Genomic DNA, 25,232 nt, shown 5'->3' with positions numbered 1-25,232 from the left:
AAGCACAACCTGAAAACATCCTCTCACATTCTCAGGGCTGTCTGCTTGCTTTACTTACTGTGTTCTTGGCTGTGCAGAAGCTTTTTAGTTTGATCAGATCCCAGTAATGTATTTTTGGTGTTGCTTCAATTGCCCAGGGATTCCTCCTCATAAAGTATTCTCCCAGACCAGTTTCTTCAAGTATTTCTCCTGTACTCTCTCCAAGAATCTTTATAGTTTCATGTCTTAAATTTAGAACTTTTATCTAATGAGAATCAATTTTTGTTAATGGTGAAAGGTGTGGGTCCAGTTTCAGTTTTCTACAAGTTGCCAGCCAGTTCTCCCAGCACCACTTGTTAAATAGGAAATCTTTCCCCCAATTTATATTTATATTATCAAAGATCAAATGATGATAAGTGTCTGGGTTCATCTCTTGGTTCTCATTTCTGTTCCATACAAATACCTCTCTATTTTTGTGCCAGTACCATCTGTTAATACATCTACCTCTCTATTTTTGCATACAGTACCAGTATAGTGTTTTGATCACTATAGTTTTTTTTTTATTAAATCATAGCAGTGTACATTAATACTGTCATGGGGTACAGTGTACTGTTAACTGTATATAATTTGAAATACTTTGATCCTACTGGTTAACATAGCCTTCATGTCTTTTTCTTAGTTATTGTGTTAAGACATTTATATTCTACATTTAGAGAGATTTACATGTACTCTTATAGGATGAGCCATAGATGTGATCCCACCACTATAGATTTATAGTATAGTTTGAAGTCTGGTAGTGTCATTCCTCCTGATTTGTTTTTATTTCTGAGTAATGTTTTGGCTATTTGAGGTTTTTTCTGGTTCCATGAACTATTTTTTCCAGTTCTTTAAAGTATGATGGTGGTGCTTTGATAGGGATTGCATTAAATTTGTGAATTGCTTTGGATAATATGGACATTTTAACAATGTTGATTCTTCCCAGGCATGAACATGGTATGTTTTTCCATTTGTTAACATCTTCAGCTATTTCTTTTCTTAGAGTTCATAATTCTCTTCATAAAGATCTTTCACACCTTTGTTAGGTAAATTCCCAAATATTTCATCTTCTTTGGCACAACTGTAAAGGGAATAGAGTGCTTGACTGTTTTTTTTTCCGGCTTGACTGTTGTTGATATATATAAAAGCTACTGATTTGTGAGTATTGATTTTTGTACTCTGAGATGCTACTGTATTCCTTGATCACTTCTAAGAGTTCTGTAGTTGAGTCCCTGGGGTTTTCCAGGTATAAAACCATATCATTGCGAAGAGTGAAAGTTTGATCCTCTGACCCTATTTGTATACCTTTAATCACCTTCTCTTGCCTGATTGAGATGCTAAGACTTCCATTACAATGTTAAAAAGCAGTGGAGACAATGGGCAACCTTGCCTGGTTCCTGATTTGAGTGGAAATGTTTTGAGTTTAACTCCATTCACTATGCTGTTGGCTGTCGGTTTGCTGTAGATGGCATGTATTAGTTTAGGAAAAGTCCCTTCACCTATTTTCTTAAGTGTTCTGATTATGAAAGGATGTTGAATATTGTCAAAAGCTTTTTCTGCGTCTATTGAGAGAATCATATGGTCTTTATTTTTTAGTTTCTTTATGCGATGTATTATATTTATAGATTTAAGTATATTGAACCAACCTTGAGACTCTGGGATAAAACCCACTTGGTTGTGGTATATAATTCATTTGATATGTTGCTCTATTCTGTTTGCTAGGATCTTATTGAATATTTTTGCATCTATGTTCGTTAGAGATAATTGGTCTGTAATTTTCTTTTCTTGTTGGGTCGTTTCCTAGTTTGGGGGTCAGGGTGATATTTGCTTTATAGAATGTGTTGGGAAGTAGTCCCTCTTTTTTGATGTTTTGGAAAATATTAAGTAACATTGGTACTAATTCCTCTTTAAAGGTTTGGTAGAATTCTGATGTGAAGCCATCTGGTCCCGGACTCTTCTTTTTGGGGAGATTTAGTATAGTTGATTCTATTTCAGTACTTGATATAGATCTGTTCAGCATTTCCAATTCTTTCTGATTAAATCTAGGAAGTTGGTGTGCTTCCAAGTATTGGTTAAATTTCTTTCAGATTTTCATATTTCTAAGAATAAAGTTTTTTGTAGTATTCGTTAAGGATTCTTTGAATTTCTGAGGTGTCATTATTTCACCTTTGTCATTTCTGATGGATGATATTATGGACTTTAATTTTCTATTAGTTAGGTTGGCCAAAGGTTTATCAATTTTGTTGAATTTTTCAAAAAACCAACTTTTGATTCATTGATCTTGTGAATAATTATTTTGTTTTTTGATTTCATTTACTTTTGCTCTAATTTTGGTTATTTCTTTTCTTCTTCTGGGTTTGGGATTGGAATGTTCTTCCTATTCTAGTTGCTAGTTGTTAACTTCCTCTCTTTCTGTTCTCTTGAGGAAGGCTTGCAATGCTATAAATTTCCCTCTTAGGACTACCTTTGCATTATCTCACAGGTTCTGATAATTTGGGTCTTCATTATTGTTTTGTTTCAGAAATTTGGCAGTTTCCTTCTTAATCTCATCTATGACCCAACTGTCATTCAGCATAAATTTATTTAGTTTCCATGTCTTTGTATGAGTGTACAGATTGCTGTTATTGGTGAGTTCAACTTTTATTGCGTGATGATCCAAGAAAATACCAGAAATAATTTCTGTACTTTTAAATTTGCTGAGGTTAGACTTGTGACCTAAGATGTGGTCAATTTTGGAGGAAGTTCCATGGGCTGATGAGAAGAATTTGTATTCAGTTTTGTTAGGATGAAATGTTCTGTAGATGTCTATTAAATTCAATTGTTATATAGTAAAGTTTAAGTCCAAAATTTCTTTACTTAGTTTCTTATTTGAGAATCTAGCCAATACTGCCAAAAGTGTGTTAAAATCTCCAACTATTATGGTGCTGGAAGATATTAAATTGTTCATGTCTATTAGGGTCTCCCTTATAAATTGAGGAGCATTCTGGTTGGGTGCATAAGTGTTAATGATTGACATCTCATCATGTTGAGTGTTTACCTTAACAAATATGAAGTGACCATCCTTGTCTTTCCTTCCTTTCATTGATTTAAAGTCTAATGTATCTGCAAATAAAATTTGCCACCCCTGCTTTTTTCTGATTTCCATTTGCCTGATTACAGATGTCCATCCTTTTACCCTGAGTCTATATTTATCCTATGATAAGATGAGATTCTTGTATGCGACAGATGTCTGGCCTGAGTTTTTGTGTCCAGTCAGCCAAGCTGTGCCTCTTAAGAGGAAAATTTAAACTGTTCACATTAATTAAGAGTATTGATAAGCCTGGTAATATTTTGGGTGTCAAGTTTTTTGAAAGTCCAGTGGACATTTAAAATCTTTTCATCACTGTGGAATTTGACTTTTGATCAAGAATTTCAGAGTGAGTTTACTTTGGTGGTAGAGCATTGTGCTGGTTATTATGGAGGATGGGTCTGAGAATATCCTGAAGAGCTGGTTTGGTTATGGCAAATTTCTTCAATGTGTGCATGTCATTAAAGTATTTAACTTCTCTGTCATAAATGAAACTCAGTTAGCTGGATACAGGATCCTGGGCTGAAAGTTGTTTTGTTTTAGGAGATTGAAGGTCAGTGACCATCCTCTTCTGGCTTGAAAAGTTTCGGCAGAGAGATCTGCAGTCATTTCAGTATTCTTCCCCTTGTAGGTTATAATTTTCTTACTTGGCTGCTTACAGGATTTTCTCCTTCATATCAACTTTGGTGAAGTTAATTAAAATATGTCTAGAAGATGCTTCATTTGGGTTGACTCATGCTGGGGTTCTGAAAACTGTCTGCTATCTGAATTTCAGTATCTCTTGCCATTCTTGGGAAGTTCTCCTCAATTATCTCTTGGAGTAGAGTATCTGTACCTTTCGAACCATCCTCTTCTCATTCAGGGATTCCTGTGAGGCGAATGTTTGTTCTTTTGGAGTGGTCCCACAATTCTCTCAGGGAATGATCCATTTTTGTTCTCTATTTCTCTTCCTCTTTGAGCATGTGGGAGTGTTCAAAAGCTTTGTTTTCAATGTGAGATCCTTTCTTCTGCCTGCTCCATTCTGTTAGTGAGGGATTCTACTGTGTTTCTCAGATCTTTGAGGGCTGCAAGTTCTTGCCTCAATGTGTCATAATCTTTCGTGATTTTTGTCTTTGAATTCATTGAATTATTGAGACGACTTTTGAATTGCTCCTTGAATTTCTACTTCCAACTTTACCTCTATTCTGTTAATCTTATTTGTTTTTTTTTGTTTGTTTGTTTTTTGAGATGGAGCCTCAAGCTATCCCCCTGGGTAGAGTGCCATGGCATCATAGCTCACAGCAACCTCCAACTCTTGGGCTCAAGCGAGTCTCCTGCCTCCGCCTCCCAAGTAGCTGGGACTACAGGCGCCCGCCACAACGCCTGGCCATTTTTTGGTTGCAGCCATCATTGTTGTTTGGCGGGCCCGGGCTGGGGATTCGAACCCGCCACCTTAGGTGTATGTGGCTGGCGCCTTAGCCACTTGAGCCACAGGCACTGAGCCTGTTAATCTTATTTGCAATCCAAATTTTGAATTTGGTTTCTGACATCTCAGCCATTTGTTTATGAATGGGATCTTCTGTTGTGTTTCCTTTGTCATTCCTTGGGGGACTTGATCAACTCTAATTATTCATGTTGCCAGAGTTTTTCTGCTGATTCCTCCCATGATTATTTTTCACCATTTGGCTAAAGAAGCTGGTAAGATGAAATTGAATTGAGGCCTCTTAGAGTTGTAATTAACCAGCCCTTTACCAAAGAAGTGAGACTGGTGATTGCAGCTTTTCCCCCTAGAGCTTTACAAAGGCTAAAACTCTGGGGACCTGCTTCATGTGATGGGGCTGGATGGCTCTGTCTTCAGCCAGTCTCTGTCTGAATCTGTGGAGATATATAAGCAACTTAGAAACCCCACCCTCCCCACAGGGGACAACTGGAAGAGGACAATCCCACACTCCCATAATAACACAAGCAGGGTATAACCTTGGTGGGTCCCCAGGTGATTGGCCCAGGTCAAGAGTACCAAACCAATTGTCCTGGTCAACACAAACACTGATCAGGTGGGAGAGTTGAAAAGGTCTTCAGCATCTAGGTAGCAGGGGTCCACTGGCAGCTCAAGTGTAACTCACTCCGGTGTTTTGTGGAATCAGAAAGGCCCACCCAGCAAAATAGTCCACGGGGGTTGGTGCCTCCTTCCTCATCTTGCACCTCCATCACACCCAGGCACTGGTAGTCCCATGGGGCTGTGTCCCAGTTCCCTCTAATGAGCAAATGCGCCAGGGATTTGGGACTGCCAGAGTCAGAGGGAAGTCAATGCCTTGTCAGCCAGGTGACCACATTCTGCCACCAGTCAGCTGGGGAAGTTGAAATCTGACTACCTCAGGTACTCAGTGGAAACGGGGGAGTGTTCCACCTGAGTTCATTCCAAACCAGAGGTTAACCAAACAGCAAATGGTTTTTGCCCTCAGAGACTGTGCCTCTGTCCCAGCTGCTCTGTTCCTCTGGTATCCCTGCAAGGCAAGGTCTAGCTCCCTCTAGCAGTCCACAGAATTGGGGAGGTGTGTCTCCAAAATATGACCCCAGCAGGATCGCTCTGTTAATGCTGCTGCTAGGTGTGAGGTGTCTCCACTTGGGTTCCCGTGCATTAGTGGTTCCCAAGCCTCCACCCACTGCTGAGTTGCATTTTCTTAGAGACAAGCCAGACACATCCCCACCTCCCACTGTGCCTTCTGCACTGTTACTGGATTCACAGTTATATTGTAGCTGTGCTACCTCAGACTAAGCAATGCCCAGTCTTTTTTTTTAATTTTAATTTTTGTATTAGATCATAGCTGTGTACATTAATGCAGTCATGGGGTACAGTGTGCTGGTTTTTATATACAATTTGAAATATTTTCACCAAACTGGTTGACATAGCCTTCATGGCATTTTCTTAGTTATTGTGTTAAGACATTTATATTCTACATTTAGAAAGATTTACATGTACCTTTGTAAAATAAACCATAGGTGTGGTCCCACCCATTATCCTCCCTCCACCCATCCTCCCCCCTCCCCTAATGCCCAGTCTTAACAAAGAACTATGAATGTTCTAGTCTCTGTAGGAGTTGGGCTTCTAGACTGCCAAGCCAGGGTGAAGGGTGGACTGGGAGTTCAAAGTGGCAGGGAAAATATTTGTTCAACCTTCATACCAGACGAGAGAATGCCCAGACTCATAGTAGAGACTCTCTGGAGAAAGAGTCCCAGCTTCCAGCAACTCGCTCCCATGGGGTGAGAGAAAAGGACCTCAGTTTATCACTCACTAGAAGAGATCCCCCAGGAAGCAAGCAAGCAACTTTCTTGGGGGAGGGAATGGACACGCATCCTCTTTGGGGTGGGTTCTGTACCTGAAATTTGTTTCCTTGGAGTCACAGCTTGCCTCAGCAGAGAAGATATGCATTTATCAATCTCTTCTCTTAGCTCGGCTCCCACCCTTAAGCTTTGATGGGTTCTTTCTGGCCATTATCTCTCTCTCTGGATGGGAGCTTCTGTTGAATGCTGGCTTCAGTTGGCTATTATCCCCTACTCCCCTTTGCTCTTGTTGAATATAAAAATGGAGTTAGGGAAAATAGCCTACCTGATTTAGCAGAACACAAACAGAGCACATTGAAACAAAATGAACAAACAAACAAAAAAAAACAGACACAGAAACAATCAAAAACAAATCAAAATAAAACCAAAAAAACAGCCTGATGTAAGCACCCTCAGCAACCATAAGAGGAAGGGGAGGGCTCCACACTTGTAGCCTAGCTGCCAGGGCACCAGCCACAAACACTAGAGCTGGTGGGTTCAAACCGGTCTCAGGGCCTGTCAAACAACAATGACAACCACCCCTGAAAAACAGCCAGGTACTATGGCTGACACCTACAGCCCCAGCCACCTGGGAGGCTGAGGCAAGAGGCTCAGCCTAAGAGAGTTAGAGGTTACCATGAGCTGCAAAGCCTCAGCACTCGCCAAGGTTGACATAGTGAGACTCTGTCTTTAAAAAGGGGGGGGGAGCAGAGAAAAAATAATTAAAATAAAATTTTTAAACATTAACTCCCAGAAGAAAGAAAAAAGGGAAAAATGCAAAATAAACAAAAAGAAGGAGCAAAGAAAGAAAAAGGCAACAAATATTTTTATGTAATAAAAACATACGACTATATATATGCTATAGAGATAGACTTTAGTAGGAATATATTCATGTTGCAATATACTTTAAGACACCAGGTGGCGCCATGAGTGGTTCCCAGGCTTATACCTGTTTCCCAGCTTAGACTGTTCTTGGTGTCTGCCTGCCCACCTGCCTGGCGCCTAAAGCCTGTGGAACTGTTGATTCCACCCATCTCAAAAAATCTTTACACGCAGGTTTCACAAATTCTCCCCACAACAGTTCCCATGAAGTGGGAGGCACCCTGGGCCAGTTCCGAGGGTAGGATGACTGACTGCTGGTGAGACTCAAATTGCTGCACCTGGCCCATGTGGAAAGGTACCTGGCGATCGCCATCTCCCAAATTTTAAAACAGTGGCTTCTTCCTATCCAGGAGCTTTCCCATTTGTGTGTTTCTCCCTCCGCCTAACTGCGGTGGTACTATACCAGACTGCACCCCATCCTGGCCACCTAATTCCGCTCAGGAGTCTACACTTCACCAGTCTTTCCACAGAACACCTAGTTTCCCCATGAACTGGGAAACATAATCCTCTATGGGGAGACTGGTTGCTGCCACTGCCCACAGCAACTGCAGCTCTAACCCAGAAACCTTCCTGGCAATCTCTGCAGCCCCAGATTACACTCCAAGTCCAGTAATCCGCCACCTTGTTCCACATCCTGAACTGCCACTCCACAGCAATATTCCACACTGGGAATAATCTAGCTCACTCACTCTCACTTGTTTCAGAAAAGCTGAGCTGAGCTAAATGTCCTTCCCTTCCGCCATTATGCTCCAGAGGTCTGTTTTAATATTTTAAAGATATATTTCTCTGAATTCACTAGAGATTAAATCAGTTCCTATTATGATTTCAATAGTCTTTTTTTTCAAATAAACTAACAAACTGCTTATAAAGTGTATATGCATATTCAAAATACACAATTTTCAAAAAGAAGAACAAGTGTTCTAGGCTGCCCAATTTCAAGATTTAATGTAAAATTTATGATATTATGAAGAGAAAGATCGATGGAATCTAATAGTAATTTTGAAATAGAATAAATATATAGTCTATTGATTTTCAGTAAAGATGCCAAAAAAACTCGATAAGGGGAAATAAAAGTTGTTAAGCAAATTGTTTGGAACAACTAGATATACATATGGGAAAGAAAAAAACAAAATCTTAAACCAAAAATAAATCTTAGATGAGTTATAGGTACAAAATCTTAAACTCTAGCTTTTAGAAGATAGCATAGAGAGTACTTCCATGGTGTGAAAGTCAGCAAAAATTTCACAGGGCACAGAAAGCAATATTCATAACAAGTCTGATAAACTAGACTTCATCAATATTTGAAAGATTGGCTTATCAAGTGGCATCATTGAGAAAATGAATAGACAAAGCAAAAAGAAAGAGAAAATACTAATAAAACATTTATTTGAAAAATGTTCTTTAACAAATGCAGTCAGCATAACCTAATTCTTTATACCCTCATTAAATCCCAAACAATAAAAGTGTCATATATCTAGATATATAAATAATGCTTAAAACTCAATAATTTAAAGATAAATAGCTTAATTAAAAGTAGACAAAAGACAATAAAAAACAACTTAGTTAAAAAATGGGCAAGGGAATTAAATAGACATTTCTCTGAAGAAGATATAAAATATACACATGGAAATATGTTCAATATCACTAATAGTTGCAAATAAAAACGAGATGTCACCTCACACTAATTAGGATGGATATTACTGAAAAAAACAGAAAATAACATGATGAGGTTGTAGAGAAATTGGAATACTTGAATACTGTTGGTGGACATACCAAATGGTGCAATCCCTGTGGAAAAGTCTTATGGATCTTCATAAAATTAAAATTAGAAGTAATATATGATCTAGTAATTTCACTTTTGGGCATATACTGAAAAGAATTAAAAGCAGGTTCTTAAAGAGACATGTACATCAATGCTTGTAAAAGTGTTAATTCATAATACCCCAAAGTTGGAAGCAAGCCCAAATGTCTATCAACAGATGAATGATTAAACAAAATATGGTATAAACTTTCTGTATTCCCTACAATATGAAAATGGTTTGGTGATATAAAATTAAACAGATGTCTACCCTGTGACTTAATAATTCTTTTCTTAGATATTTACTTAATAGAAATGGAAACATTTACTGAACATTCACAGCTGCTTTGATCTTTTGAATTTTGTGGCCATGTTTCTTTTTGTTAAGTAGTCTGAGTGTTCTTAAAGTACATTTCTCTTACTTTTTGATCTAAAAATATCCTTATTTCTCCAACATTTTAAAGATAGCTATGTCCGCTAATTACAGTTCTATTAATCTAGAAATTATGACATTTTTACCAGTCTTAATTACCTTTACTACAAATATCATCATACCAATATATTTTTGAAAAAGTTACACTGAAATAGATTAACCAAAACAATCTTAAGAAGAAATAATTAACCTGGATAGTTCTAATAAAGAAATTGAATCAGTGATTTAAAAACTTTGACAAAGCAAACTTCAGATTCAGATGTTTGAGACAACAGTTGTATGTGTAGAAAATCTGGAAGAATCTATAGATGAATTATTAAGTGTTTTATTAGTAAGGTTGTTAGTAAAAATCATTACTATTCTCAAATGCCTGCAGTAAGCTATTAGAAAATGTAATTTTAAAATATGTGCCATTTGTGTGAAAATGAAAATGCTAATTCTTTCCAAACTGATTTGCATATTTAAAATGTCATTGTAAATTTCTGTAGAATTATACCAAGCTGATTTAAAAATTTATGTTGTATAAGAGCAAAGGCCATTAATACAAAGGCATTCTTTAAGAGCAAGAGAGAAAAATGTGCCCTAACAGATAGAAAGTTTAATTGTATAGCTAAGGTAACAAAGACAGTATGTCCTTTTTACATATGTAAAAATGTGAAATTATACCCCTATTCTATACACATATAACCATGTTTGAAAACACTGATAAATTTATATATACTATAATTAACACTTTCTGATTATTTAGAAAGCAAAGAGACCTTGAACTGTGAGAAATATCTACTAAACATATTTAATGAGCACAGGATTAGAATCTATAATTAATATAGAACTTCTATAAATCATAAAAAAGATGAAGCACCAATAGATAAATGGTTGAAAGACATGAACAGAGATTTCAGAGAACAGAAAATGTGAATAGCCAAACATAGTAGTTTTATGAAAATGCAAATTAAATGACAAAACTTCAAATACTTTTGTCAGTATTTATGTATTTTAGGGAATAAGATAGATTTTGTAAAAAATAAAGCACATCTCACTATATGAAAATGGTAAGGAAAGTGATCCAATCATAACTTTTACAAATAAGTAATTCTTTAAGATTTCCCAAACCAGCTCAGCGCCTGTAGTTCAGTGGCTAGGGCACCAGCCACACACACTGGAGCTGGAAGGTTTGGATCTAGCCTGGGCCTGCCAAACAATAATGGCAACTACAACCAAAAAATAGCCAGATGCTGTGGTGGGTGCTTGTAGTCCTAGCTACTTGGGAGGCAAGAGACTAGCTTAAGCCAGAGTTTGAGGTTGCTGTGAGCTGTGACACCATAGCACTCTACTGAGGGTGACAAAGTGAGACTCTGTATAACAAAAAAAATTTTCCAAACCCACCAAATAAAAATGGAATATTTTCAGGTAATTCATAGCTCTTACTAATATTCATACTATTTTCCTTACTTAAAGGTCAGTAAATTAGAATTAGAACTAGAAAATACCAAACAAAAATTTGAAGAAATGACTGAGAGCTATCAAAAAGAAATTAAGGACAAAAAAATATCAGAAGAAAATCTTTTGGGAGAGGTAAGAAAAACTATATGCCTTTAGAATTTATTATACTAAAGTTTTGTATTAGCATTTCAAAGAAAAAGTAATATTCTTCATTTTCAGTTATGATTATTAAGAAAATTTAGGAAAATTTTACTAGGGACAGTTATTTCTATAAAAACTAAAAATATCTTTATGTTTGAGTATTGAGTAGTATATAATTATTTCAAAAGGATTAGTTGATTATCACATTATTGTACTGTCATCTCACTTGATAGAACTCCCTAAAAGAAACCAAAAGAGTAGTACATTTTCTACTTGATTTTGATAATTGCCTGGCGTTGGAGCTTTACTTTTTATATAAGCAGAGCATGTGATCTTTACATTTAAGTTAAATTTGTTTTTCATGCATTAATCTTAAGAAACACTTTGATAGGTTGAGAAAGCAAAAGTAATAGCTGATGAAGCAGTAAAATTACAGAAAGAAATTGATATACGATGTCAACATAAAATAGCTGAAATGGTAGCACTTATGGAAAAACATAAGGTAATTTTTTTTCTTTTTAATTTTTTAATAAAAATTAATTGGAGATATATTTCTATTAAAAATGGCAAAATCATAATAGTATTCTGACTTACAAGAGAAAATAATAATTTTCTGTGCAACAGTGACTACCTGTAGCTAGAATAACCCTTGATCTCTAAGTTCTGATCTTAACTATACAAAGTGGAGCCTGAGTGGGTTTGGAAATATTTTTTTTTTCCTTGAAGAAATCACTGTAATCATCTGTAATGGGTGGAAGTACTCACTTTCTCTGGATTTTCCTAGTAGTCTCTTACAGTGCTTTCTACTTTACATTTATTTAAGTATTTACCTAAGATTAATACTTGTATCCTCTACTTGTATCTAACACATATTAGGCTAAGCCATTTTTTTTTTGGTCAAAGGAATAAATAGATGAAAGGCTTAATGTTTGTTGTGTGTTTGAGTGTCCTTTATTATTGAGTATAATGCTAGATCAGCAGTTCTCAACCTGTGGGTTATCTCTTTGTAACGATGAAAATACATTGTGGTATTAGGAAGGTTGAGAACCACTGTTCTAGAGTAATCATTCTCTTAGGAAATTTAGCCTCATTCCCCTTAAGATTTGGATAAGAGGTTGGGTATATTTACCTATTCATTTTTAAAAATTGCTGATAGAATATAACATTATAAGGTAACCAGTGAGGATTAAAAAATAATTTAAATAACATTATGGACTCATAGATTTAAACAAATTTGGTATGTTTCAATCCAGAGTAGCTTTTATCATTATTGAAAACTCAAATTTTCCTACCTGTGGCTAGCGAGATTTTCACTTGACAGTACGAGTCTTGGATAAAATAGATTAAGAGAATAACTTTCTTTTTATTATGACAAAATATTCAGAGCTTCAAGGCTTATCTTGTATTTCCTGAAGCAGATTTGGAATCAGCCACCATTCTGTAATTCCTATTGTTTCTAGCATATTTTTTAAATGATAAAATTCAGTGTTTCTGATTAAAAAGTTTATTTCTTGCTTTAGTGTTATTTTTTATTATTATTTATAAAATTATTCTCTTGGCACAAGTGTTTTAATGCTTAGGTTGTTTGAATGCAAAGAATATAATTGAAAAAATTTTATACTCAAAGACATATATTACAGAATTTATAAATACCATTTTCTAAAAGTAAGTATGTTAGGATACCAATCTTATTAAAACATTTATTCAGTTTTAATATACCCAATAATGTTTTCTTTATTTAATATAGCACCAATATGATAAGATTGTTGAAGAAAGAGACTCAGAATTAGGATTTTATAAGAACAAAGAACACGAACAATCAGCAGTGAAAGCATCTTTGGTGAGATACAGATCAATAGTAGTAAAGGCCAGTTTTCATATTGTCAGCATAGCTGGTGGTAAAGAGTAATATTAAGGAGAACTGTAATTATTTAAGCTACAGAAACAGAATCTTAAATCTGAAAGGGATCTTATTGATCTTCTAGTTAAGCGCTTTCCCAAGTTATTTCTTGGAAAAGTGGATCAAACTCTTTTTTCACATGAAATGTTATAAACTCCGGTTAATAAATGAGCTTGGAGTTCTGATGGAGATTGGGAGAGGAGGGTGGCATAAATTAGGAGAGTAGGAGAGATATTTATAGTGTTAACTCTTTTGAGAAAATTGTAAAAACTTGTTTAAATGAAGTCTTTAGTTACGTTCAACTAGCGGCCTCTGTATTAGAGTTTCAAAGTAGAGTGAATTTATTTCTCGACAAAACTGCATTTATTTGAGGCTGTAGTTTGCATTTTCATTGTCTTGAAATCACTTACATACGTCCTATTTCTTTTTTTTTTAGGAACTTGAACTAGCTAATCTTGAAAATGAACTTTTGTCTGTTAAGAAGCAACTTGAAATAGAAAGAGAGGAAAAAGTAGGTTTTGTGGAATTACATATAAATGATTGTAAGATTTAGATGCAACTCTGCATTTTTATAAATATATCAGAAAATATTTCGATAAATTACAGTAACTGGGGATGAGAAAAATGTAGTTTTTCCTTCTAAGCTTTTTTCTAGTATGTAGTATTTAGAATATTTTCTCATTTAAGTGCTAAGCATGTTATTTGTGCTAATACATGTAACATGTATTTAGCACTAAAATGCTAAGTGCACTTTTATGAATATGAATTCTTTTAAATATACTGTATTTTAAAAACATTATCTCATTAAAAAATGCTTACATATTTAGATTTTTAAAAGCTATTCATCATTTTCAAGAAAAAATGACCATCTATAAAGTGTTTTGGAATTTACAAAGTGAGTTGATTTACACTTTAAAATGACAAATACTATTTTATTTTTGCTTTCTATATGATGGACATTGTGTTAAATACCCTACTTACTTCTAATTTAGTTCTTATGTTACCAGCTAATGAATGGGGTCACTGCCTATGTGCATAGAAGTAACCCCATGGCACCAGCTTTTGAGAAAAGAAAGGGTTTATCGTGGGTCTGTTGGCACGGAAACAGGAGATAATGCTCAAATCTGTCTTCTGAGCTGGGGCATATTTATAGACAGAGAGTAATGAAATGGGATCTCACTGGATCTTGGAATGAGGTAATGCTAAGAGGAGTTGCTTGACTGGATAATGCCATGGGGGTAATGCCACGGCTCAATCAGATTGGGTCGTGGGTCACACCATGTCTACTTCTGGTGTCTACTTCTTAATTTGGTCTCCTTCCCTTGGTGTGAGCATTTAGATTCCACCTATGGTTGCATGCTTGGTTCATCTGGGTATGCTCAAGTTATGTAACCTGCAGCCTGGGGGGACCATGGCAGCTGAAAACTGTGCACCATTTTATTACACAAAGTTGAACCAGACTGGGCTGGTTCTGCAGTTATAAAATAACATTATCTGTATTTTTACAGAGGTTAAATCTTTATTCAAGATCACATGGTTAGAAAATAGAAAGGCTGGGATTCAAATTTAGGTCTGTTTTGCGTGGCTTCCAAACACATACTTTTAATCCCTGTGTGACAGCCTAGAAAATACTGACTTTGAATTTCAAGCCTGTGAGTATTTGTCTGCTTTGTTTCCTGCATTTAATACGTTTCCGTTTTCTTCATCTAGGGAAAATCTCGTATATCTTTCATCTTGAAGATAGGAGCTTATTGCATATATGTATTCTCATAGCACTTTGTTCTTACATTAAAATAATTATTTCACACTGTGTCCCTTATATTGCAAGCTCTTTATGGGCTAGGAGTATGTCTTATTTTTGTTTGTTTTTCTTTTTCTGAGTACAGGGCTTTGAAATTTGTATGTTTTCAATAAATGTTTGTTAAAGAAATGACTAAATTACTTTCCCTTCACCAGCAATGGCTTAACATTTCATGTTATTAGACCCTCACAATCTTTAATTTTTACTCCTTTAGCCAGTAAAAATGAATAAGACTTGCATCATCTTTAAAAAGTCTTAAAATATTTATCTGCTCCTTAAACTAGTATACTACCTCTGTTCTTTTCTTAAGCATCAAACTTTTAGAAAGTATAGCCTATTATATAATCTACTTTTTCAATTTTTATATCCTCACTTATTATTAATAGGATGTAACTATTGGCCTAACTACTTTTTAACTTGGGTTATATTGAACTCCTTATTGACAAATTCAATGGCTTCTTTTTTATTTGCATATCAAGAATAATACAGGGTTATTGTTTACACATTGTATTGTGTTTCTTATGATTTGTCAGTGAATATACACGGTGTTCAAAAAAACATACACACATATTAAAAGTGATGTTATATGTATTACTTTTATAGTTGAATTGAAAAACCATTGTTGGTCAAGTGTATATAGACATACTACACACATCCTTTTTACCTATAATTCATAATTTTGCAAGGAATGATTAATTTTACTTCCAACAAGATCTCTTTAAATGTGTATACATTCTTTTGGCACCCCTGGTATATACACACGAACATCCACACATACAAACATGCCTGATTTGAAGTTTTATTTGCAGAAATTATTCAAGTTAAGATAGATATTTTTAACCAAAATATTTAATAGTTCTGGAAAGAGCTTATATTCTAAGATGAAGAAAACAGATATGAAAAACCTTATGAGAAGGGAAGAAAATTCTAGGTGCCAATGTAGTTTACTTTAATTAAGCTTTTTATTTTGAGATAATTGTGGATTTATATATAGTTGTTAAATTAACACAGAGACATCCCATGTATGCACCTTGATCAAGTTTCCCTCTATGATGACATCTTATAAAACTGGAGGACAACATCATGAGGATATTGACATTGATATAGTCAAGACACAGAACAGTTTGATCTCCACTTGCCCCTTTATAGCCAAACTTCCCTCCCTCACTTGATTGATCCTGGATTCCTGGTATTCACTAATGTGTTGTCGATTTGTATAAGTTCACCATCTCAAGAATGTTACATAAATGGAGTTGTACGTAATGTAATCTTTTGCATTTGGCTTATTTAACTTAAGATAATTCTTTGGAGATTTAACCAAGTTGTGTGTATCTATAGTTTGTTACCTTCTATCACCAAGTAGTATTCTGTGGTATGGTTATATCACAGTTTAAGCATTCTCCAGTGTAAGACATCTGATTGTTTCCAGTTTTGAGCTATTTTGAATAAAGGTGCTGTGAACATCTGTATACAGATTTTGGTGTGACTAAGTTTTCCTTTCTCTGAAATAACTGCCTAATAGTATAATTGCTAAGTTGTATGGTTGTTGTATGTTAATTTTAGAACTATTTTCTGAAGTGGTGGTATGATTTTATATTCCCATCAGCAATGTATAAATCATCCACGTTCTCTAATTCTTGCTGTTTTTTAATTTAGTTATTGTAATAGTTTTATAGTGATATTTTATTGTGGTTTTAATTTGTATTTCCCAGACATTAAGTAACTTTTCAGGTACTTATTTGCCAGCCACATATCCTAGTCTATGAAATGTTTGTTTGTGTCTTTTACTGTTGAATGTTGAGAATTCTTTATATAGTCTAGTTACTAGACCTTTGTCAGAGGTCTTAGTCCACTTGTGTTGCTGTCACAGAATACCTGAGACTGGATAATTTATAAAGAACAGAAATTTATTTTTCTCACTGTTCTGGAGGCTAGGAATCCCAAGATCAAGGCACTTGCATCTGGTGAGGGCCTGCTTGCTGCATCCTCCACAGTAGAAGGAACTATAAATTTCTCCTTGAACACTACTTAAATTTCCATTCTACTTGTTTGGATATGTTGTACTTTTGTTTTTATTTCTATGTCATTTTAATTTTCAAGACTTCTTTGACTAAAGGATTATTTGGAGGTATGTTTTTAAAAACTTCATGTATTCAGAAATTTTTTCTTGTTACTTTGTTACTGATTTCTAATTTGAGTTCATTATGATCAGAGAGCACATTCTGTATGATTTCATTCTTTGAAATTAGCTGAGGTTTGTTTTGTGGCCCAAGGTACGATCTATCTGGGATACTTGAAACAAATGTATGTTATGTTATTATTAGGTAAAGTATTCTATAGATGTCAGGAAGATGCAGTTTACTGTGGGGGGTGTGTGTGTGTATATATATACATATACACATATATATTTTGTATTGTTGGGGATTCATCAAGGATACAAAAAACCAGGTTACACTGATTGCATTTGTTAGTTAAAGCCCCTCTTACAATGTGTCTTGCCCCCAAAAGGTGTGTCATACACTGAGACCCTACCCCCTCCCTCCTTCCCTCTCTTTGCTCTTCCTTTTCCCCGTCCCCTCCCTCCTTCTCTCTTTGCTCTCTCTTTCCCCCACCCCTCATTATGTACTAGGTCATTAATTGTCCTCAGATCAAAACCGAATACATAGGATTCATGCTTCTCCATTCTTGTGATGTTTTATTAAGAATAATGTGTTCCACTTTCATCCAGATTAATATGAAGGCTGTAAAGTCTCCATTTTTTTAATGGCTAAATAGTATTCCATGGTATACATATGCCACAGCTTGTTAAATCATTCCTGGGTTGGTGGGCATTTAGCCCTGTTTCTACATTTTGGTGGTTGTAAATTCAGCTGCGATAAACAATCTAGTGCAAGTGTCCTTATGATAAAAGGTTTTTTTTCCTTCTGGGTAGATGCCTAGTAATGGGATTGCAGGATCAAATGGGACATCTAGCTTGAGTTCTTTGAGGGATCTTACTTTCTTCTAAAAAGGTTGTATTAGTTTTCAGTCCCACAATCAGTGTAAAAGTGTTCCTTTCTCTCCACATCCACGCCAGCATCTGCATGGATGTGGGCCATTCTTGCTGTGGTTAGATGATATTTCAAGATGGTTTTGATTTGCATTTCTCTAATAATTAGGGTTGATGAGCATTTTTTCATATGTTTGCTAGCCATTCACCTTCTTTAGAGAAGGTTCTATTCATGTCTCTTGCCCATTGATATATGGGATTGTTGGCTTTTTTCATGTGGATTAATTTGAGTTCTCTATAGATTCTAGTTATTAAGCTTTTGTCTGATTCAAAATAAATAAATATCCTTTCCCATTGTGTAGGTTGTCTATTTCCTTTGGTTGTCTCCTTAGCTGTACAGAAGCTTTTCGGTTTAATTAAGTCTCTTATTTGTTTATTTTTGTTATTGTTGCAGTTGCCAGGGCAGTCTACTTCATAAAGTCTTTCCTCAGGCCAGTATCTTCCGATGTTTTTTCTATGCTTTATTTGAGGATTTTTATTATTTCATGCCTTAAATTTAAGTCCTTTGTCCATCTTGAATCAATTTTTGTGAGTGGAGAAAGGTGTGGGTCCTGTTTCAGTCTTTTACATGTGGATATCCAGTTCTCCTAGCACCATTTGTTGAATAGGGAGTCTTTCCCCCAAGGTATGTTCTTGTTTGGTATATCTAAGATTAGGTGGTTGTAAGATGTTAGTTTCATTTCCTGGTTTTCTGTTCAATTCCAAATGTCTATGTCTCTATTTTTTGTGCCAATACCATGCTGTCTTCACCATGGCCTTATAGTACAGCCTGAAGTCTGGTACACTGATGCCCCCCGGCTTTGTTTTTATTACTAAGAACTGCCTTAGCTATACGGGGTTTTTTCCTGGTTTCATACAAAACACAGAATCATTTTTTCCAAGTCTTGAAAGTATGATGTTGGTATTTTAATAGAGATGGCATTGAATCGGTAGTTTGCTATGGGAAGTATAGACATTTTAACAATGTTGATTCTTCCCAGCCATGAGCATGGTATGTTCTTCCATTTGTTAATATCCTCTGCTATTTCCTTTCTTAGGGTTTCATAATTTTCTTTATAGAGATCCTTCACCTCTTTTGTTAGGTATATTTCTAGGTATTTCATTTTCTTTGAAGCTATCGTGAAGGGAGTTGTGTCCTTAGTTAGCCTCTCATCTTGGTTGTTATTGATGTACACAAAGGCTACTGACTTGTGGACATTGATTTTCTTGTGGTTGAGTCTTTCGGGTTCTCTAAGTATAAGATCACATCGTCAGCAAAGAGGGAGAGTTCGACCTCCTCTGTTCCCATTTGGGTGCCCTTTATTTCCTTCTCTTGCCTAATTGTATTGGCTAAAACTTCCAGCACTATGTTGACTAGTAATGGTGACAGAGGACAACCTTGTCTGGTTCCAATTCTGAGAGGAAAAGCTTCAGTTTCACTCCATTAAGTAGAATATTAGCTGTGGGTTTGTCATAGATAGCTTCGATTAGTTTCAGAAATGTGCCGCATATGCCTATACTCTTCAGTGTTCTAATTAGAAAAGTATGCTGGATTTTAATGAATGCATTTTCTGTATCTTTTGAGAGGATCATATGGTCTTTGTTTTTGCTTCTGTTGATACAGTGAATTACAATTTATGGACTTGTGTATGTTAAACCAGCCTTGCGTCCCTGGGATGAAGCCTACTTGATCATGATGTATCAGTTTTTGATGATTAGCTGTAACCTATTGATTAGGATTTTGTTGAGAATTTTTGCATCTATCTTCATTAGTGAAATTGGTCTGAAGTTCTCCTTTTTCGTTGGATCTTTTCCTGGTTTTGATATCAGGGTGATGTTTGCTTCATAGAATGTGTTGGGGAAGATTCCTTCCTCCTCAATTTTTTGGAATAATTTGTGCAGTATGGGAATAAGCTCTTCTTTGAAGGTTTGATAGAATTCTGGTGTGAAGCCATCTGGACCAGGGCATTTTTTTGTTGGAAGACTTTTTATTGTTTCTTTGATCTCAGTGCTTGAAATTGGTCTGTTCAGGAGCTCTATTTCTTCCTGGCCAAGTCTAGGGGGAGGGTGTGATTACAAATATTGATCCATTTCCTTCACATTGTCAAATTTCTGGGCACAGGGTTTCCAGTTGTATTCAGAGACAATCTCTTGTATCTCTGTGGCATCAGTTGTTATTTCTCCTTTATCATTTCTGATTGAGGTTACTAGAGATTTTACTTTTCTATTCTAGTTAGTTTGGCCAAAGGTTTATCTGTTTCAAAAAACAGATATTTTAACAGATTTTATTTTTCAAAAAACCAACTCCTTGTTGCATTAATTTTCTGAATGATTCTTTTGTTTTAAATTTCATTAATCTCTGATTTAATTTTGGATATTTCTTTTCTTCTGCTGCTTTTAGGCTTAGATTGTTCTTGTTTTTCCAGTTCCATATGATGGCTTGTGAGTTTGTTGCTGCGCTCTTTTTCTATTTTTCGACTGTAGGCATCTAAAGCCATAAGTTTTCCTCTCACGACTGCTTTTGCTGTATCCCACAGGTTTTGATAGCTTGTGTCTTCATTGTTGTTATGCTCAAGGAAATTAATGATTTCCTTTTTTACTACTTCCTGCACCCAACTGTCATTCAGCATAAGGTTATTTAATTTCCATGCCTTCGTGTGGGGTTGAACGTATTTTTGTTGGAAGTTGAGTTCCACCTTTATTGCCTTATGGTCTGAGAAGACACAAGGTAAAATTTTAATTTTTTTGATTCTTTTGAGGTTTGTTTTGTGTCCTAGGATATGATCAATTTTGGAGAATGTTCCATGGGCCTATGAGAAGAATGTATATTCTTTAGGTTTGTGATGGAGTGTTCTATATAAGTCTATCAAGCACAGTTGTTCTAGGGCAGTAATTCTCAACCTGTGGGTCATGACGCGACACCTTTGTAACAATGGAAATACATTATGGCATTAGGAATGTTGAGAGCCACTGTTTTAGGGTCTCATTTAAGTCCCTTATATCTTTCTTTAATTTCTGTTTAGAGGATCTGTCCAGCTCTGTAAGAGGAGTGTTAAAGTCCCCTGTTTTTATGGTGTTATAGGATATCATGTTGCTCAGACTAATTAAGGTCTGCTTCAAGAATCTGGGAGCATTTAAGTTGAGTGCATAAATATTTAGAATTGAAATGTCTTTGTTATATTTTTCCCTTGACCAATATGAAGTGACCATCTTTGTCTTTTTTATCTTTAGTTGCTTTAAATCCACATGTATCTGAAGATAAGATGGCAAGCCCTCTTTTCTTCTGAATTCCTTATGCCTGAAAAATTATCTTCCAACCCTTAACTCTTGAGTTTTAATTAATCTTTTGAGGCTAGGTGTTTTTTCTGCAGACAGCAAATGGATGGCTTGTGTTTTTTAATCCTCTTCAGTGGGGAGTTCAAGCCATTAACATTTATGAGATAATTGATAAGTATGGTAGTGTTCTATTCATCTTATTTTGTGAAGGTTTATTGCTTAGTTTTGTCTTTTGCATCATTATGGAAGCTAGGTTTTGTCCTTTAATTTTTAGGTGCTTACTCTTCTGGTGGTCCATTGTGATGGTCAGTGTGTAGAACAGGTTGAAGTATTTCTTATAGAACTGGTCATCTTATGGCAAATTTCTTCAATGTTTGCTTATCAGTAAAAGAGTTGATTTCTCTGTCAATTTTGAAGTTTAGCTTAGCAGGATATAGAATTCTGGGCTGGAAATTGTTCTGTTTAAGTAGATTAAAGGTAGTTGACCATTGTCTTCTGGCTTGAAAAATTTCATTTGAGAAGTCTGTGGTCACCCTGATGGTTTTGCCTCTGTCGTGTTCAATTGGCACTTACTCCTGGCAGCTTGCGAAATCTTTTTTTGGTCTTGACTTTGGACAGGTTCATCATGATGTGTCTTTGAGAAGCTCTGTTTGAGTTGAGGTGACCTGGGATGCGATATCCCTCTGAAAGGAGTGTGTCAGAATCTTTGGTGATATTTGGGAAATTTTCATTTATGATATTCTCTAGTATGGCTTCCATTCCTCTAGGGCATTCTTCTTCCCCTTCTGGGATACCTATAACTCGTATGTTCAAATGCTTCATAACGTCCCATAATTCTGTCAGTGAATGTTCTGCTTTCTCTCTCTTCTTTTCTGCCTCTTTAACCATCTGAGCTATCTGAAGAGCTTTGTCTTCTACCTCTGAGATTCTTTCTTCTGCATGGTTTAATCTGTTGTTGATACTTTGTATTGCATCTTTAAGTTCCCTAATTGACTGTTTCAATTCCTTCAGCTCTGCTAAATCCTTTCTATATTCTTCATATTGTTCATCTCTTATTCAATTCTGTTTTTTGATTTCTTTTTGGCTATTTTTCTCTTTCTCAGCAATTTCCTTCATTGTTTTCATCATCTATATTTTAAATTCGTCTTCTGTCACTTCTAAAATTTCTTTATAAGTGGAATCCTCTGCAGTAGCTGCCTCACGGTCCCTTGGGGGTTTGTTCTGTACTGGTTTCTAATGTTGCCAGGATTTTTCTGCTCTTTCTTCCTCATGAGTGTTTTCTTTTATCTATTTCCTTGTCCTGATTTTCCTTTCACTTCCTCTTGCTCTTTAAGTTACCATGCCTCTGGCCTAAGGTTTTTATGAGTCCAGTTCTTCACTGCTTTTGTCCTCCTTTTGGGGTTCAGAAGTATCTCGCTGTTTCCCTGTGTCCCCAGAGGGATGTTTCTGGGAAGATCCCACAAACCAGAGATCCCTAGAGTCTTCTCTCTCCAATCTCACCATGCCTGGTTGCAAATAAGCTGTTACTCGGCCTCCATCTTGCTCCACCCTCTCTGTGTTATGTATTTTGCTGATTTTTCTGCCTAGTCATTCTATCACTTGCTGAAAGTGATGTGTTAAAGTTTCCGGCTGTTACTTTAGATTCGTCTTTTTTCTTGCTCAGCTATTTCAGTTTCTAAAATGTTTCATTAATGTAATTCACCTACCACAAATCACCTAAATTGTAAAATTCCATAGTTTTTAAATATGGTGACAGTTTTGCAACACAAGCTAATAAACACATTAGCAGATACCCTCTTTCACCCCCAAATCTACCAGTCATAGGCAACTAAAAGGTCCTTATGTAAAGATAGAGGGGTCAGTTCAATAAGAGAATGTAAGAGTATAAATATATATGCTCCCTACATTGTAGCATCCAAATATATGTAAAACAAATATTAATGGATATAAAAGGAGAGAGACTCTATATATTGTGTGACTTCAACATACTACTTTTAGCAATGGATAGATCATCCAGACAGGAAAATCAATAAATTAATGAGTTAAGCTATATTCTAGGCCAGTGATTTTCAACTGGTGTGCTGTGGCACACTGGTATGCTGAGAGAGGATCTTCGATGTACTGTGAAAATTTTTAAAGACCATAAATTATTTTCAAAAGAACTTCAAAGCACATTAAGTGTACATATCAAAACTAAAACTTTTATATCATTATAATAAATGTTTTATTATTAGAATAAATACTGGCTTATTTCTAAAGTGGGTGGAATGTAGCCTTGAAAAAGATTTTGTGACATGTCCGTAGAAGGTGTGATCTTATAAGGATTTACTGATGAACACCAATATATGTTGGATTATATAGCAATTCTATCATTAACTTTTTTAAAGAACCTCCATACCATTTGGCATAACAACCTTACCAACAGTGCACAAGAGTTGTAATTTTCCACATCCTTGTCAGTACTTATTATTTTATGTTCTTCTGATAGTAACCCATGTGCATAAAGCAATGTCTCATTATGGTGATGATTTACGTTTCTCTTTGATTAACGATGTTAAGCATCTTGTAATATGATTTTTGGCCATTTGTATATCTCATTTGAAGATACCTTCAAAGATACCTTCTTTGAATTGATTATTCAAGTCCTTTGCCCATTTTTTAATTGCATTAAATAATTTCAGTAATTTTTGTCAAGTTGTAGGAGTTGCTTGTAGATTCTGAATATTGACATCTTGTCAATAATATATGTATTTGGATAATGTTTTTGTAGTCTTATTTTTCACTGCATATTAATATTTTTTCTTTAATGTGTGTTTGTCTAACTTTGGTTGATTTAGAAGGTGTATATGGTCTTTTAAATTTCAGGTTAATATGAGGATACATACAACTAGGCTTCATTATTTGTGTTTATGAGGTAAAGTCCAAGTCTGAGTTGTCATTGAATCCTTCACCCAGGAAGTGTGCTATCTACTCTTACAATGTACCAAATAAGTGGGAACTTACCAAGCCCCCTCCCCTGCTTCCTGAAATCAACTGTGTCCTCTTATGGGGGCTTATAGTTGTTGATCTACCAAGTTTTAGATTAGTACTGAGTACATGGGATGCTTCGTTTTCCATTCTTAAGATCCTTTACTTAGGAGAATGTTCTCTAAATCCAGAGTATTCTATGGTATACATATACCACAGTTTATTAATTTATTCATGGATTGACAGGCACTTGGGTTGTTTGTACAGATCTTTGCAATTGTGTAGGGAGTTTCTATAAACATTCTAGTGGAAATGTTCTTATGGTAAATTATTTTTTTTCTTCTGGGTAGATACCTAGTAATGGGATTGCAGAATCAAATGGGCGGTCTACTTTTAGTTATTTGAGGAGTTTCCATACTTCTTTCCAAAAAGGCTGTATTAATTTTCAATCCCATCAGCAGTGCATGAGTGTACCCCTTCCCCGTACTGACACTAGCATCTGCAGCTTTGGGACCTTGTGATATGGGCTATTCTCACTGGGGTTAGGTAATATCTCAAAGTGGTTTTGATTTGCATTTCTCTGATGATTAGGGACAATGAGCTTTTTTTTCTGTTTTTGCTGATCATTATGCTGTCTTCTTAGGGAAAGGTATTGTTGATGATGCTTGCCCATTGATTGATGGGGTTGTTTGCTCTGTTCTTGTTGATTTGTATGAGTTCTTTGTAGATTCTGGTCACTCCTCTGTCATCCAGTTTGTAACATGCAAATATTTTCTTCCATTCTTAAAGTTGTTTATTTGCTTTGTTGATACTGTCTTTAATTGTGCAGATGCTTTTTAACTTAATCAGGTCCCATTTTCTTATTTTTGTTCTTGCTACAGTTGCCATGGAATCATCTTCATGAGTTCTTTTCCAAGCCAAATATTGTTAAGGGTTTTCCCTTACTTCCCCTAGGTTTTTTTTTTAGACGGAGCCCCAAGCTATCCCCCTAGGTAGAGTGCAATGGCATCACAGCTCACAGCAACCTCCAACTCCTGGGCTCAAGCGAGTCTCCTGCTTCAGCCTCCCAAGTACCTGGGACTACAGGCGCCCACCACAACGCCCGGCCATTTTTTGGTTGCAGCCATCATTGTTGTTTAGCAGCCCTGGGCTGGGGATTCGAACCTGCCACCTTAGGTGTA

General features: G+C 35.7%; 1 protein-coding gene across 2 annotated transcripts in view; it reads left to right on the top strand.

The window, feature by feature from the left end:
* The window catches only part of SYCP1 (synaptonemal complex protein 1), a 123,553-nt gene that overhangs the window by 71,608 nt on the left and 26,713 nt on the right, over positions 1-25,232 (top strand). The window contains exons 23-26 of one of the 2 annotated variants that reach the window (XM_003793831.2): positions 10,954-11,070; positions 11,471-11,581; positions 12,827-12,919; positions 13,416-13,490. In XM_003793831.2, coding sequence (XP_003793879.1) covers positions 10,954-11,070; positions 11,471-11,581; positions 12,827-12,919; positions 13,416-13,490 — 396 coding nt within the window. The remainder of the gene's footprint in view (positions 1-10,953; positions 11,071-11,470; positions 11,582-12,826; positions 12,920-13,415; positions 13,491-25,232) is intronic. The other variant, XM_012807621.1, reaches the window with a different exon arrangement.

The sequence above is a fragment of the Otolemur garnettii genome, unplaced genomic scaffold, assembly GCF_000181295.1.
Source record: "Otolemur garnettii isolate 467f Iridium unplaced genomic scaffold, OtoGar3 scaffold00073, whole genome shotgun sequence".
NCBI lineage: Eukaryota > Metazoa > Chordata > Mammalia > Primates > Galagidae > Otolemur > Otolemur garnettii.
Note: the sequence above shows the minus strand (reverse complement) of the source record. Positions and strands in the feature narration are given on the sequence as shown.